Below are 16,973 nucleotides of genomic sequence, written 5' to 3'. Positions count from 1 at the left end.
CCCTCCCCCTCCCCCACTCTATTGACCCATGCCTCCCAATATACTCATCTGTCTCTGTGATGTCACTTCCCCAGTCAGATGACCACCTTGGACAAGGATGTGACCCGCAGTGAGATGCTGTGCATGCTGGGAGTCCCGGCCTCCTACACCATCCATGACCTCATCAACTTTGCCGCTCCCATGGGGTGAGAGCAATGGCTTGTTTCTTTTTTTTTTTGTAACAGTTGTTACTCCTATCGGCCAGAATGACCCGCTCGTTTGCACCGCACCAGCTTCTGTAGTGAATGGATTGGGTGCTTTGCTGTTGCACACAGGAGACCTGAGTTCAATTCGCGAGTGTGGAGAATTTTTATCGAGTATTTGTTGTTTTTTTGACTGGGATGTTGTATATCCTTTTCAGTCTGGATTAGCCCTGATGGGGTAGGAAGCCTGTCTTCTTAATAATTGTTTCAATTGGGGAGTTAAAACACCTATATTAAACCTTTTCCCCAAAAAAATTATAAAGCAAAATGACAGAATGAGTTACCTTTTGTGACACTCGGCAGTGTCTTAATATGAGACAAAACCTTAATTTTCTGACACCACCACCCCAACCCCCAAACTGCAACAACTATGACTAATACTCTTTTTATCCACTTGTAGTCCTTCATCAGATCTTAAGTGTTATATTCCATGCAGCATAGACCAACAGCACTGGGAAGAGCTTGCACAAGATGGTGATAAGTAGAAATGAGCTTTGCTTAAAGGTGCAAGACAACTTTATGCGACTATTGAAGAAAAGACAAAAACGAAAAAATCAGGAAATCGAGATACATCTCGCAAATCCAAGATTGGTGTGCTCAAAATGCAGCGTGGTCTGCCTTCCAGTTGCTATACAAACTGGCTGTAAACAACGCTGCTTGTGAGAGAACCACAGCTGAATACCCACAAGCAACAAACTTTAAAGCTGTTCACAACCATCTGTCACAGATGGAAAGAACCATTACAATATTGTCAGAGTTTGACATAAGGATCACTTTGTCTTGTTGCTACACATCATCATCATCATCATCATCATCATCATCAAGTGCCATTTCTGTAGCAGACATCGATGATCATGGTTCTCCATTCATTCCTTTGCTTGGGTGCTCTTAAAAATTTTGTACTCATTAACAATAAAAGTAATATCTTTAATTTCCTCAAATCTGGTGTAGTTTGCTCCTTCCAAACATCTATCTTCCGTATCTCTCCTCATTTCTTATAACATTACTAATCTTCAGAATTTAAATGACCTAATTGTGTTGCAAGTGCTGTAAAACTCTTTCTAAAAAAATTTCCTCAGAGATTACGTCAAGTTCATGCAAGTTCTCCGGGATGCGTTTCCTAACCAATATCTGCTACTGATCAAGTTTAGGGACCAGGTATGTGCAACTGAATGGTTTTATGACAAAATAGGCTACCTCTATTTTTACGTCTTATGCTGTGTTTTTTTCTTCTGTTTTGAGTTGCTATTAGTATCTGTAATCTTTACTGTATTGTGCCCAGAAATATACTGTAACCATTGATTTTGTTGTTGTTTGATTCTTTTTGAATTTTTTTTTTTATTTCAACAGTGTACAGATTGTGATCCAAAGAATTACCTTTCTTCATTTTCCTTTTTTTGGATACAGCGCATCATGTCACAAAGCCTTTCATGTAGTTATCTACCCTTCTTCTTTTTAAGGTATCAATGTGCAGCACTGGTGTCAGTGGTGTTGCAATAAGGCTTCTCACTATTGTGATTGATTCCCTTGTGGAGGAAGGGTTTTTTTTAAGATTGAGAATCTTGGTCTCTCTCTCTTGGGATGCTGTATATTGATCTGCCAAGTACTCGGATAAAATCGGAGCTCTCTGATTTTAGAATATATTTTTTTTACTATGGAAGAACCTTGATCAGATTTGCACTAAATCTGGGTTTTTTCCTTTAATTCTGTTTCCATTGGTCATATGGGACCTATCGTAAAGATGTGGAACTACACATGTTTATTTGCAATATTTGCTTGACTTATTGTAAATGATGTAAAAAATGCACATTTTTAAATGTCGTTATTTGTGTGTGTTTGATTTGTGTGTATGTGTCACGACATGGTGAAAACAGGCACTAGACAGTTTTTGGGCTTGTGTCATTTGTGTAATTTTTAAAGCTTGTCAATGAAAAAAATACCCATCTCTATCTTGAATAGAAGTTGAGATATTAGCTTTTGAAGATGCGGGTCACCTGGTTTCAGAGATAAAATAAGCTAGAAAATGGCCGGCAAAGTTGGGCGACTTCCATAGCTTGAGAGTCCCTGAAAACTGAAAATTAAAAATTGTTGTGTCTTTGATCAACGCTTTTCAGTAAAACCCACACAAAAGTGTGTTTTCAAATGATCGTAAAAGGTGTTGAGCCAAAAACAGAAAATTCAAAAACAATTGCCCAATGGCCACAAGAATGCCAGTTTCTTTGATTTCACAATTTTGACAAATGCCCGACTTCACCACTGTGCTCACTTGTGGGTTTTTTTTGCCATGATCAATTCTTAAAGTTATCTGAATCTACTCAGGTTCAGGAGACTTCGTTTTTAGGGAGGATTCTGAGGATTACTTCTGTGTTCAGTCATGGAGTAGTTGGCTGATCTTTGTGTACCGCTCAGCCTGGGTCAGAGTAGCTTGGCTCCAAAATGATCTAAATTATGTCCATGGAAATGTGCTGCATCTGCAATCAACCAATCAATCAATCAGTCAACAGAATGCTTTTGGTCTTTCACTGTGCGCTGAGACTAAGTGAATGCAAACCAGCTAACTAAAAAAAGAACAAACTTTTACAAATTGAACTACAGTTGAACCTGCCCAAACTGCCTCCTATTCAAACTAATAACTAATAATCTGTACAAATAATCACTTCCTACTTCTCTCCGTTTGTTTTTTGTATATTATTATGAGACTGTTCAGGGCTTGGTCCAAGACCAGCACACCCTCTTTTCTTCTCAACAGTGGGTGGCTGTTCACGGACAATTTCAACTGTATTTACAAGAGTAAAAGTTTAAGGGGTCAGTCTTTCTTTCAGATATTATGATTTGATGCTGAAACCCGTGCTTGTTTTGACCTTTATCTATACTGTGTTGTTTGCTTGTGGCAACTGCTAAAGTTATAAAACTTTTAAACATTTTCTTTTTAATGAGTTTCAGGGTTTAGAAATTTTAAGGATTTGTATGAAAAGTAGGTTGGAAAATGCATGACCCAGAAAGTAACTCAGATTTTGGGTTTTTTTTTAAAAACTCTTTTCAGGCATCCACAGATGAGTTTTACTCCTACTTCAACAGTCGACCTTTCAACTCTATAGAGCCTGACATTTGTCACCTGGTCTATGTGGTCAAGATTGAGGTCACCAGTGACACTGAGGTGAGAAGGAGCGACAGTGTGTGTGAGACACCATGAGAAAAAGTAACTTCTGCTTGGCAAAAATTTTGCTTTTTTTGTTGTAATGTACGCAGAGCCACTTTTTTTTGGGGGGGGGGGGTAAAAGTAAGGTTGAATTCAGTGCTTTTCAACCTTTTCACAGCCAGCCCCACTGTTTCTACCCTTAAAACACAAACATTTTGGTACCGTTGACTGGATCAATAACAAAAACAAAATTGTACCATTGACCTACATGTATTTCCAAGTTGGACATTAAGAAACACCTATCAGTCCCCCCTGTGATCCCTACAACTCGCCAAAATTACCAAATCACCCAATTGTAGGCAGTACTGCCCAGGCTGGTTACTATCCCTCTTTGAGTACATTAGTCTGTCTTGCATGGGTGGTTGGAGGGCACCATTGGTAGGTCCTTCTTCTTTACTTTCCTTGTTTGTCTGTTTGTCTGTCTGCCTGTCTGCCTGTCTGTATTACTTTTTCCTGCCACTTAATGATGGATTTGCTTCTTTTTACTGAAAACAAACAAAGTCTGTCTTGCTTTTCCCCAGCATTCAAAGATTGTTGTTATTGTGTGGATGTGGCTCTCTTTACTCAAACAGTTAATAATTTCTTTCCGTGGTCCCTGTGTGTTTGCAGTGTGGCAGTTTGCCGACCATGGACCTCACAGAACTGCCTAACTGTCCAGTTTGCTTAGAGAGAATGGTAAGTGGGGACAAGTGGGATGTTTTGTTCGTAATGCTTTAGGTTCCAACAGAACACAATTTTTGTTGGTCTCTATTCATGACATAGAAAACGACGTTGAAAACAAAACTAAAAAGCCCAGCCATAATAAGAAAATGACATATAAAGCAAAAAGAAACCTACAGTCATGACTCAAAAACAAAAATGCCGCCAATACAATAGAAAATCATAACTAAGAAATAATTGAATATCTTCAGTCATTGTAAAAAACTAATTTTAATGAATATCACCAATCATATCAAAGAAACAAATGAATATCATCAGACATAACTAAGAGAAAAATGAATGTCTTCTGTCATGGTTTAGAAACCAGTGAATGTCTCCTGTAGTAATAAAGAGATTTTTAGAATCGAACCGCCTCAGCCCTAAAAATTGAAGGCAGAAGAAACAATAATAATCTGACTCTCCTCATAACCCCCCCCCACCACCAAAAAAAAAAAGAAATTATAAACAATTGAGCAAATAATAATCTGACTGTTCTAATTCTTTCCCCAATCCTGCCGAAATAAACCCTCTCGAAATACAATTGATAGAGTGACTTCCTCACACTTTTATTTTTTCCCCTGAGATCCTGATTTGGATTTCCTTGAGTGGCAGATCTGTAGACAGAGACTACCACTGTTTACTGTTTGTTTTGTTTTTCTTTGTCTCCCCAGGAGGAGTCGGTGGACGGGATCCTGACGGTGTTGTGCAACCACTCCTTCCACACGCACTGTCTGGCTCAGTGGGGGGACACAAGGTACGTCATCTTGGACAAACTCCCTCTTCAGGACTTGTGACTAGTGGGTGGTTGCTGGGTGCTCTGGTGTGGTTTGCTCTTTCTTGCTTATCGAACTTCTATCGATCTGTCGTCTTTATCTGTCCTCTTTTTTTCTCGTTGTATGTTACTGTATATTTACACCTCTAATCTTTGGCACTTATGTGAATTATTTGTGTCACAAGCGCAGTTAAACTCTTTGAAGGAACCAAGGACCTGTGACTAGAGCTGGTAACCATTGCATTGTGGGTCAGATCTGGCCTGCTTGTGTAGCGATGATGTAACGCTCTGAAGTGTAACTTACAAGAATACATCAAGTCTTTTTATCTTGCTGTTGTTCTCAAAGCAATACTGAAATTGGTCAATATGCTGGTCCTCAATAAAAATTAGGGGTAGGCAGTCTTTAAACTCTTTTTGAACCTGCTATTGCACCAGTCCAGTTTCCTTGTGATTCATTGCTGTAAACTCCTGTACTTTTGCCCCCACCAACTGCCCTGTGTACGCTTACTTTCCAAGTAAACTGTAAAATGCCTTTCAGAAACCATTCTGCTATTTCCTGTGTTGTTGTTCTGTAATTTCCAGTAGTCTCATGTAAACTGTAAAATGTTCTTTCAACAACCAGTCTGTAGTTTTCAATGTTGTTCTGTCATTTGCTGTAGTCTCATGTGAACTGTAAAATATTCTTCCAGCAACCATTCTGTAGTCTACATGGTGTTGTTCTGTAACTTCTGTTGGTTTAACAGCCAATCTGTACTTTACAGTACTGCTGTTCTCCTCCCCAGCTGCCCTGTGTGCCGCTACATCCAGACCCCGGAGGCTGTCGCTGACCAGAGGTGTATGCAGTGTGGCTCACACGAGGTAGGAAGTAGCAAGTGGTTCTGAATTTGGTATTTTTTTGTGTGGCATCGTGGTTAAGTCAGAAGCTCGTCAAAATAATAGAATCGAAGAAACCAGGGTTTTTTTCTTCCCGTTGGGTAATTCTTATTGAATATTAGTTTTTGGGCTCAGCTCCATTTATGCCGACTTAAAAACAAATTTCTTTGTGGATTTTACTGAATAATGTTAATCAAGGGCACACAAAAATGTAAATTTGTAGTTTCCAAGGATACATAAGCTTTAGAAGTCGCTAAGCTTTGGTAGCCGTTTTCTTGTTTGCAAGTGCCACAAAACTCTTTCTAAAATTTAACTATACAGTTCTGTATATATATATATATATATATATATATAATAATATAATTTTTTGTTTCACTCTTCTCTCCGTTCTCACACAGAGTCTGTGGATATGTTTGATCTGTGGCAACGTGGGCTGTGGGCGCTATGTCGGACTTCACGCTTATAAGTAAGTCAATTTGTATGTGTGAATGTGTGTGTATTGTGTGTGTGTGTGTGTGTGTGTGTGTGAGTGTGTTTTGTGCGGAAATGGGGGTTCTGCAGCATTGTTGTCTGGGTGGTATATGAGGCTTCATGCTTGTAAATAAGTGAGTGTGGGTGGTTGGTGGGTGCTCTGATGTTATTTGTTCCTTCCTCCTTTTCAAACGTCTATTGTCCTTATCTCTCCTCCTTCCTTTATTGTGTTTTTTACTCTCTTGTAACACTTCTAAACTTCAGTACTTATTTGACCTAACTGTATTGCAAGTGTTGTAAAACTCTTACTAAAACGAAAAAGTTGTTTACGGGTGCTCTGGTGTGGTTTGCTTCTTCTTTCCTTTGAAACATCCGTCGTCCTTATCTCCCCTACTTCTTTTTTTGTGTTTGTTACTCTCTTGTAACACTTCTAATATTCTGGCGCTCATATGACCGTATGCAGTTGCGAGCGCAGTAAAACTCTTACAAAAACTAAAAAACAAAAAAGATTTGTGTCTGCTTTGTGAGGGTCAGGCTCTTTTCCATCTTGGCCAAGTCAGTAGTAGCTGTGCGTGGAACACAGGCACCGTGTTTTGAGCATGTTTATGGTTTAAACAAGGCTCAGTTTTGGGCCCAATTCTCTATACCATAATATACATTTTCCCTGTTGTCAAAATTGCTATTTAAGCTTTGACATGCAGGTGGTTGGAGGGTGCCACTCTTAGGTCCTACTTCTATACTTTCCCTCTGTTGTTGTTTCTGCCTGTCTTTTTTACTTTTTCCTGTCGCTAAATGACCATTATGGTGTCGATGTGCTTCTTTTTACTCAAACAAACTTTCACCTGCATGCCTATGATATCCAGCTGTATAAATGTTCTTTACCATCAATTCAATGTTGTTCTTTAATTTCCCCACCAGGATCAATAAAAATGAAATTTTACGATTATCATGATTATTTTATTATTTTTATTCCTGGATGGGGAAGTTTTTATTGAGCATCCCCTTCTGTCTGTTGAAATGTTGTGTCACAGAGAGAGAGAAAAAAGAGAGAGAGAGAGACAGAGAGATAGCCTAAGAAAGCACAAAGAGAGAGAGAGATAGGCAAAGAGAGAGAGGGAGAGAGAGATAGACAAAGAGAGAGAGAGAGAGATAGGCTGAGAAAGCACAAAGAGAGAGAGAGAGAGACTAAGAGAGCACAGATAGAGATAGACAAAGAGTGCACCGAGAGGAAAAGAGAGACAGAGAGATACAAAGAGACAGAGAAAGATAAGCAAAGAGAGAGAGAGAGATTTTTATCCAACCCATTTCATTCTCTTACCTCAGGCACTTCCAGGATACGAACCACACGTACGCCATGCAGCTGGGCACAAACCGAGTGTGGGACTACGCCGGGGACAACTACGTACACCGTTTGGCTCAGAACAAATCGGACGGGAAACTGGTGCAGGTGGATGAAGGAGGGAATGAGCTGAGGGAGGAGAAACTGGACTCAATCACCCTGGAGGTGAGTGGGCTATACCTTCTTCTGTCATTTTGGTTGGAAGACAGAAAGTGGGGAAGGGAAGGAGGGGAAATTTTGATGTTATCGCTATGGAGCTGTATCTTTCAGGTCTGAATCTTAAGTCTGTCCCGTTATTACTTTTAGCCCATTTTTCTCTCTCTTCCCTTGCAGATTCCTTCTTAAGGTTGGAGGATGTGAAACATTTTCAATTTCAAGGTTTCTTTCTTGTGGTGATGACTTTTGTGTGACTTTTACTGACCAGTCTAGACCTCTGATGACTTCCATTGACACCTGAGGATTTTATGGGTGGTTGGTGGGTGTTCTGGTGTGGTTTGCTCTTTCTCAACTGAAAAACATCTATTGTCCTTATTTGTCCTCCTTCTTTTCTTCATATTTTACACTCTAAACACTTCTAATCTGCGGTACTTATATGACCTACAGTCAAATTTGTCTAAGACCACCTATTGTTGAGGAGAAAAATGAGCATCTTAGACAGGTGGCTGACTGAAACAGTGCTATTATAATGTAAAAATAAATCCCCGATCAATTGCGAAGGGTAGGGTTGGGGTTTTGTACAGGTGATTGTCTTGTACAGGTAGCAATTAGAGCAGGTTGGACTGTACTTGTGCTGCGAGTGCTGTTAAAGTGTAACTGAACCTTGATGACTGTGTTGACACTTGATGACCATGGATGGTTGGAGGGTGCCACTGTTAGGTACTACTTCTCTTCTGTCCCTGTGATTTTTGTCTCTTTTCCATCTTACTTCCCTCCCCCCCCCCCCCCCCCCCCCACCACTCCCTTATTGTGTCAATGTGCTTCTCTTTACCCGGACATACAAACAAACAAACCTGATGACCTCTGCTCTTTCTTTCTGACCAAACACCTATCGTCCCTATCTCTCCTCCTTCTTTTGTTGTGTTTGTTTCTCTCTCGTAATACCTGGTGCCCATTGCGCATGGGATCGGGTCGGGTCCGGTCGATCACCCAACTCGTCGCCTGAATACAAAAGCGTTTATTTTTAAGGCGACGAGTCGGGCGGGATTGGCCTGTGCCACAATAACTGCTTTGTGCCCTCAATCTTACTAGCAAACCAACCGGACCCAATCCGATCCCCCATTAGGCGTCTTGTAAAACACCTCTAAGCTTCGACACTTGTATGACACAATTGTGTTACAAGTTCCGTAAAACTCTCTCACTAGAAAAATGCTCTGATGACCTCTTGTAACCTTTTTGCCCCCCCCCCTCCCCAGTACACGTACTTGCTGACCACCCAGCTAGAGTCTCAGCGTCTGTACTTCATGGAGCAGATCCAGGAGGCGGTCAAGGACGTGGAGGCAAAGGTCTGTTCGTTGTGTCGTCTTGTTGGGTGTACAGGGGTTATAGACAGACTGATGGATGAACAGACAGACAGACAGACAAACGAGGGCAGAGAGTGGGCAGGTAGACAGAATATTCAGGCAGACAGACTGGTGGACAGGGGTGGACAGGCAGACGAGGGCAGGCTGCAAAGCATAGAAGAAACCAGACTGGGAAAAATAACATAGATCTATGCTCCAAGCCATACGGGTGTAGTGGGAAATGAACAAGCAGACAAACTGGCAAGCAATGCACCTGTCAATACTGACATTAAAATGGACAAAAATGATGTCAGGAAGGCCCTTGCCACCACACTTGAAGATGAGGAGACTGAGCATGACTCTGTGCCAATCTTACGACTTGAAGAACTGGGTGTCTTCAGAGGAAGACAGGTTATTAACCAAAAGAACACTGGAATGATCAGCAGATGGACTCTGAGGTGGATATTGGAGCGGGGAGTGGAGCTCGTATGGAAACGCCCGCAGTGCTACGATGTTGTTTCCAGGATCAAGTAATCAACTAATCAAGGAGGGCAGGCAGGCAGACAGACAGACAGACATAGGAAGATAGTTTGACAGACAGGGTTGAATGGGTAAGCTGGATAGACAGATAGATATATACACTGACTGATAGGGGCAGAGGAGCAGATAGATAGATGGGTAGACTGATAGATAGACCGTTGGATTATCGAATAGAGAGATGACAGGCAAACAGACAGACAGATAGACTGACAGCTATAATAAAATCGTGTTTTAAGCATGAAATGAAGGCACTCTCTTCTCATAACTTAGTTTGGAATTATTTGTTGAGTCCCTCTGTGGATGACCTCATTGTTTTTTTTGACAAACAATTCTATTGGTTTTGTGTGTGTGTGTCCATGAGCATTTGTATGTGCATATATTTATGTATCATGTGAGTGTGTGTGTGTGTGTGTGTGTACATGTTTATGTGTGTGTGTATGCTGTACATTTGTGTGTAGGTATGCGTGTGAGTGTTTGTGTTGTATGTTGTGTATGCATATGTGTATGTGCACTATTACCCCCTTGAATTTCAAGCCTCTTTCAAACTGAAGGAGCACAATGTGTGGATTGATATTATGTGTTTGTGTATGCATAGCTGCCAACCATCACGCAAAAAGTGTATTTAATACGTTTTTGAAGTTCTGAGTATGGAATCCTGTTTTGTATTTAAAGTTTGTATTCTCTACTTGGTAGTATTGCTGTTCATGGACTTACTGATACTGAAGAAAAATAATAAACTTTCAAAACTGGATTTATAAATAACATTGAGAACTAAGCCCATAAATCAATTACAGAGATCTTTTGTCGTAGGTCTACTTTTTAGTTTTAGTTTAGTAGAGGGTTTTACGGCGCTCGCAACTGAATAAGGTCATATGAGGGCAGGTCTACTTTGAATAGCTGGGTTTTATTGAGTGCAGAAAAGCCTGTGAAAAGATTTTGGAAGGGGGATAGGCTAATCGCACAGTACCCACCATCCTGACCCACTGTGTGGTTTGCTTTTTTTTGAGAGAGAGTGAGATGATATTTGTGTGTGTGTGTATGTGTGCGTAGTTTTTTCAGGGAAGATGTTAAAAGAGAGAGATTCTCCCTTTGCCCTGTGATGCGAAGGTTTTTGTGAAGTATTCTCGGTGCTAATCGCACAGTACCCACCATCCTGACCCACTGTGTGGTTTGCTTTTTTTTGAGAGAGAGTGAGATGATATTTGTGTGTGTGTGTATGTGTGCGTAGTTTTTTCAGGGAAGATGTTAAAAGAGAGAGATTCTCCCTTTGCCCTGTGATGCGAAGGTTTTTGTGAAGTATTCTCGGTGCTAATCGCACAGTACCCACCATCCTGACCCACTGTGTGGTTTGCTTATTTTTGAGAGAGAGTGAGATGATATTTGTGTGTGTGTGTATGTGTGCGTAGTTTTTTCAGGGAAGATGTTAAAAGAGAGAGATTCTCCCTTTGCCCTGTGATGCGAAGGTTTTTGTGAAGTATTCTCGGTGCTAATCGCACAGTACCCACCGTCCTGACCCACTGTGTGGTTTGCTGTTTTTTGAGAGAGAGTGAGATGATATTTGTGTGTGTGTGTATGTGTGCGTAGTTTTTTCAGGGAAGATGTTAAAAGAGAGAGATTCTCCCTTTGCCCTGTGATGCGAAGGTTTTTGTGAAGTATTCTCGGTGCTAATCGCACAGTACCCACCATCCTGACCCACTGTGTGGTTTGCTTTTTTTTGAGAGAGAGTGAGATGGTATTTGTGTGTGTGTGTATGTGTGCGTAGTTTTTTCAGGGAAGATGTTAAAAGAGAGAGATTCTCCCTTTGCCCTGTGATGCGAAGGTTTTTGTGAAGTATTCTCGGTGCTAATCGCACAGTACCCACCATCCTGACCCACTGTGTGGTTTGCTTTTTTCCTTTTTGTTTTAAAACGTCGATGTATGTATTTGTTCATATGTTGTGTTTACATGTTCTTTGTTTGTTAACATTTTTGTGTGACTGATGTTACCTGCTGATGGATGTTACCTGTTTATGCCTCAAAAGTTGGACTGATGGACAGTTAGATAGAGCCCAGTTTAGTCGCAAGGGTGGTTTGAGGGTGTCTTTGGTTGTTCCTGCTTCTTTACTATTCCTCTTATGTTTCTGTTTTTCTTGGTGGCTTTTTTCCCCCCTGCTCTCAATGACAATCGTTTTCTTGGATGTGCTTTAAAAGAAAAACAGCAACAAAGAAACACATTTGTTCGTGTCTACTCTCTTCTCTCAGCTGGAGGAATCAACAGAAAGATATGAGCAGGAACGAGAGGAGCGAGAGAAGGCCGAATGTAAGCTCGCTGAGTTGAAGAAGGAGAAGCAGACCCTGGACAAGAAGCTGACACAGGTGAGGGTGGGGTGTCAGGGCATGCTGGTGATGGCTCTATGTCTTGCTTCTTTTTCCGTCTTTGTCTTCTTCTCTCTGTTCTACTTCTTCTTCTTCTTCTTCTTCTTCTTCTTCTTCTTCTTCTCCTCCTCCTCCTCCTCCTCCTCCTCCTCCTCCTCCTCCTCCTCCTCCTCCTCCTCCTCCTCCTCCTCCTTCTTCTTCTTCTTCTTCTTCCTCTCCTTCTTCTCCTTCTTCTTTTTCTTTTTCGTTTCCTCCTCCTCCTCCTTGTGTTGCGAGTGCCATAAAAGTCTTTACTAAATTTAAATGCACATGTTGTTGTCACCTGCTATACACTCGCACATATATGACCTATTTATTTTGCGAGTACTGTCAAACTTTTTACTAAACTTTGACACGTAAGCTGTTGTCCCCAGCTACACATCCGCACGTGGAAGGTGATGAGTGATCTGTGAAACTCTTTACTAAAAGTGAACACATGTGTTGTTGTCCCCAGCTACACACATGCTCAGTGGGTGGTTGGCGGGTGCTCTGGTGTGGTTTGCTCCTTCTTTCCTATAAAAAATCTATCATCTCTATCTCCCCTCCTTCTTTTTTGTGTTTGTTGCTCTCTTGTAACACCTCTAATCTTCTTGCGCTCATATGACCTTATGCAGTTGCGAGTGCCGTAAAACACTTACTAAAACTAAACTAACGCATGCTCAGCCCTCAAATACGATCTATTTGTGTTGCAAGTTCCGTAAAACTCTTTACACATACTTGACCAATTTGTGTGGTGAGTACCGTAAAACTTTTTAATAATACTGGACGCGTGTGCTGTTGTCCCCAGCTACACACGCGCACTGAGAAGGTGATGAGTGAGCTGCAGGAGGAGAGACAGATGAACAAATGTCTGAGGGAAAACCAGCAGCAGTGGCAGGTCAGAGTAGGAGCGCTGGAGAAACAGCTCAAGGAAATCACGACGAAGAAAGATCAGGTTAGTTGTACACTCTGATTATTCTTTTTTTTTTTCTCTCTCTCACTCTTTTTTTTTTTTGTATGTCTGTGTCTCTCTTTTCCTCTTTTTCTCTCACCTTCTCACTCTCTTACTGTTTTTCACAATTTGTGGGCCACAGGAGGTGCAACATAGCCAGAACAGTTGCACGACGTCATGTTATAAATTGTTTCTATGTTGGAGTAAAACATTAACCATCTTTGCAATCTCTGGGCTACAGGAGGGACAAGATCACCAAGAACAGTTGCACGACATCATGTTATAAACTATAGTGTTGATGTTGGAGTAAAACATTAACCATTCTTATATTCATTGCCCCACAGGAGGTACAAGATCTTCACGAGTGAACTCTTAAATTGTCCAAATTGTGTCAATGTGGGTGTAAAACATGAACTGTTTTTGTATTCTCTGGCCCATAGAAGGTACAAGATCTCCAATTTAAGAGCAGTTGCGTGACATTGTGTTCTAAATTGTGGCCATGTCGCTGTTAAAACATTAACCTCTTTTATATTCACTGGCCCACAGCGGGTACAAGATTGTCATGAGAGGACTCTTAGATTACCTAAATTGTGTCGATGTGGGCATTAACTATCATTACCATATTTGGCTCACAGGGGGTACAGGATCTCTAGGAACAATTGCACTAAGTCATTTTCTCAATTTCTCAGGAAGTCAGGCAAGTGTTGGATTGGAATTCACAGGGTAAGAGATCAAGGGGAAGGCTGCGTGGAACCTGGAGAAGAATCACAGAAATTGATGTACAGAAAAGTGGGAAGACATGCAATAACTTCAAGGGGCTAGCCCAAGATAGGGAAAGGTGGAAAGTGTTTGTCCGTGGCCTGTACCCTGTGCAGGGTGAGAAAGGCAATAATAATGATGATGATGAAGTTCTAAATTGTGTCAATGTAAGCTTAAAAGATTAACCATGTTTACAATCTGTGGCCCCACAGGAGGTAAAAGATCTCCAAGAGCAGCTGCGCGACGTCATGTTCTACCTGGAAGCCCAGCAGAAACTGGCCAACAGCCCAGGAGTGTCCAGGGAGGAGATTCAGGATGGTCAAGTCATCGTCGGGGCTGCGGCTGCCTCATCCAAAACTCCCAACGGGAGCACCAAGAAGTCACGGAAAAAGCCACAGAGGTGAAAGGTCATTGGCTGGGTTGTGTGTGTGTGGTGGGGGCAGAGGGGGGGATGGTATTTATCGTGACTTCCAGAATCTGAATTTAAACCTGTTTACTTGAAGGCTACAAAAGTACGTATTGATCGATAAATCTGTAGTTTAGAATCAAATTATTATCAGGCTGTGGCTTAAGTGGCTTTAGCATAAGCTGATCTTTATTTTTTTGTTCCCTTGTTATTTTGGAAGGGGGTTCCTGCACCATAACAGCAACTGTCTCTTCTCTTTTTCCTTGAATCCCAGCAAGTTGTGGTTTTCAGATCGTTAATTACGATTTTTCTCAAAGTCTACAGGGTGGTAATCATCAGTCAACTTGTAATTATTAGTATAATTACAGTTGAGTTAAGGTACTTGTAGGCTTTTGTTATTGATGTGTACATTCATGTGTGTGTGTGTGTGTGTGAGAGAGAGAGGGCGAGAAAGAGAGAGAGAGAGAGCATGTGTGTGTGTGTATTGGTGTATATATATATGTGTGTTTGAAAGAGAGTGAGATAATATTTGTGTGTGTGTATGTGTGCATAGTTTTTCAGGGAAGTTGTTGAATGAGAGAGATTCTCCCTTTGCCCCTGTGATGCGAAGGTTTTTGTGAAGTATTCTCGGTGCTATAAGAGCCACTTTGAGCTTCACTATGTTGTGATATGACAGCTGTGCTCTGGTTTTGTTCACTGCACCTATGTTTGACCAAATACCAAAGATTTGGCTTTTTCTCAGAAAAATGTTTCAATTTTGAAAAAAAGAAATTTTTCTCCAAATTCTAGAAATTGGTCATTTCTTGTCCGAAAGATATGTTGATTATTTTAATAAAATCAATGTAACTTTAGGCAGTAGATTCAGTAGAAAGTTCATAACGTCATTTGCTTTGAAAAAATGGCATATTTGGATTGATAATGATTTTGACATCTGCTGAATATCCTTTTTTTTTCTTCTAATCTTAAAGAAGTAGTGAAATGGTCTTTGATGCACAACCTTTTGATAACAGTATTCGCATGAAGAGGCTCTTTTTGTTTAATAAATTGATCAGTGATCAAAGTTTGTCCGTGTCATAAGGCATAAGAGACAAACCCAAGTATTACTTCCCTTCTTCCATGCGCATTTTTTCGTTGTGCTTGTCAATTGGCATCTGTGGTGTAATAGTTAGGGGTTTCACTGTGGTAATCCTACGACATGAGTTTGATTCCTGTGAGAGAAGGATTTTTTTTATCAAGTATAACATCTGTTGCTGGAACAGAGCTGCTTGCCTCCGAAAAAATCTAAATAGTGTTGATGAGAGTGTAAAAGATGTACAATTACATGTATTGCGGGGTAGCAGCTCAAGTGTATCGTAACGCTTGGTTTTGGCGAAAATCATTTTATGACATTTTAAGGCATTGGGAAGGTGTGCATGCTTTAGTCTAAATAAACCTCAGATTCATGCGATTATTTTGTGAGCATACTCTTTAAGTTGAAATTCCAGATTTTGTTATTAAATATAGTTGTGAAAAATCTGGTTTTTTGCTCTTCCTGTAAGATTTGGAAAACCAGAGTTACGATAGTTGTGCTGCTACCCAGCGATATATTTACAGTTAATCATGTTCATCAGCTGAAAGGTGCTAGTGTTCACAGTAGAAAATATTGTGGATGACAGTTTGTTCTTTGGATTTCTCTTCAATTTATTTCTTATTACTTTGGATCATGGGCAGTTGGAGGGCGCTCCTGATACTGGCTAACTGGTAGGTCTTAATTTAGTCCCATTTCTTTCTCCTCTGTTGTTTTTGTCTATATATCTTACTTTTTTCCTAACTCTGAAAGAGTCCCTTAATTGTTTCCGTGTCCTTCTCATTGCTCAAACAAAGAAACAAAACCATAATTTGGATCATACAAAATTCTGGGATCATGTCTGATGGTCAGTTGGAGCTGTAGTTTATGTGTGTGGTTGGAGGCCCGTACCATTGGAAGGTCCTGCTTCTTTTCTTCTCTTTTGTATTTCTGACTGTCAGTCTTTTTCCTAGCCCTATATGTAAATGATGTTGTGGCGATATGCTTCTCATTATTCAAACTTGTCATCAAAGATGTCCATTTTTTTTTTACTTGTGAAACGAACATGGAAATGTGATAAAAATATTCCACTCACTTGCTGAAATTTCTTCTGTTTGTGATGTATAGTTTTTTGCATTTGGTGCTTTGTCTGAGCGAGGTGCTTGCAATGTCTGAGCGAGCAATGTCTGAGCGAGTGAGCTTGCAATGTCTGAGCGAGTGAGCTTGCAATGTCTGAGCGAGTGAGCTTGCAATGTCTGAGCAAGTGAGCTTGCAATGTCTGACCGATTGAGCTTGCAATGTCTGAGCGAGTGAGCTTGCAATGTCTGAGCAAGTGAGCTTGCAATGTCTGACCGATTGAGCTTGCAATGTCTGAGCGAGTGAGCTTGCAATGTCTGAGCGAGTGAGCTTGCAATGTCTAAGCGAGTGAGCTTGCAATGTCTGAGCGAGTGAGCTTGCAATGTCTGAGCGAGTGAGCTTGCAATGTCTGAGCGAGTGAGCTTGCAATGTCTGAGCGAGTGAGTGAGTGATTGGAAGTTGCCACTAGTAGGTCATGCTCATTGTCTTTCTGCTTGTTGTTTCTGGCTGTCTTTGTTTCCTGCTCTATATCCCTGCTACAGTAGAGCATGACTGTAGTGGCACCCGCTGCAGTGGGACCATCCCTACAGCGGGACCAGACCAGAATCCCCCTTTTGTTTTCTCTGTGTAAATTCAAATACCTGTGCTTGGGTATAACAGGGCTAGGAAAGGCCGGTACTTGGATACAGCGGAAGAGATTGAGCGAGCTCTAACTGGGGGTTTGGGGA

At 41.0% G+C, this 16,973-nt stretch overlaps 1 protein-coding gene across 2 annotated transcripts in view; it reads left to right on the top strand.

Moving 5' to 3' along the window:
• LOC101846061 (BRCA1-associated protein) overlaps positions 1-16,267 on the top strand; it is a 26,046-nt gene extending 9,779 nt beyond the window's left edge. For both annotated transcript variants that reach the window (XM_005092944.3, XM_005092943.3), the window contains exons 6-17: positions 75-185; positions 1,322-1,400; positions 3,286-3,399; positions 4,051-4,116; positions 4,812-4,894; positions 5,695-5,770; positions 6,184-6,251; positions 7,580-7,760; positions 9,008-9,097; positions 11,875-11,988; positions 12,815-12,961; positions 13,930-16,267. In XM_005092944.3, coding sequence (XP_005093001.1) covers positions 75-185; positions 1,322-1,400; positions 3,286-3,399; positions 4,051-4,116; positions 4,812-4,894; positions 5,695-5,770; positions 6,184-6,251; positions 7,580-7,760; positions 9,008-9,097; positions 11,875-11,988; positions 12,815-12,961; positions 13,930-14,121 — 1,321 coding nt within the window. In that variant the 3' untranslated portion in view covers positions 14,122-16,267. The remainder of the gene's footprint in view (positions 1-74; positions 186-1,321; positions 1,401-3,285; positions 3,400-4,050; positions 4,117-4,811; positions 4,895-5,694; positions 5,771-6,183; positions 6,252-7,579; positions 7,761-9,007; positions 9,098-11,874; positions 11,989-12,814; positions 12,962-13,929) is intronic.
• Positions 16,268-16,973: the final 706 nt, after the last annotated feature.

Source organism: Aplysia californica, unplaced genomic scaffold, assembly GCF_000002075.1.
Source record: "Aplysia californica isolate F4 #8 unplaced genomic scaffold, AplCal3.0 scaffold00055, whole genome shotgun sequence".
Taxonomy (NCBI): Eukaryota; Metazoa; Mollusca; class Gastropoda; order Aplysiida; family Aplysiidae; genus Aplysia; species Aplysia californica.
The sequence above is the reverse complement of the archived record's forward strand: the minus strand, read 5'-3'. Positions and strand labels throughout refer to the sequence as shown.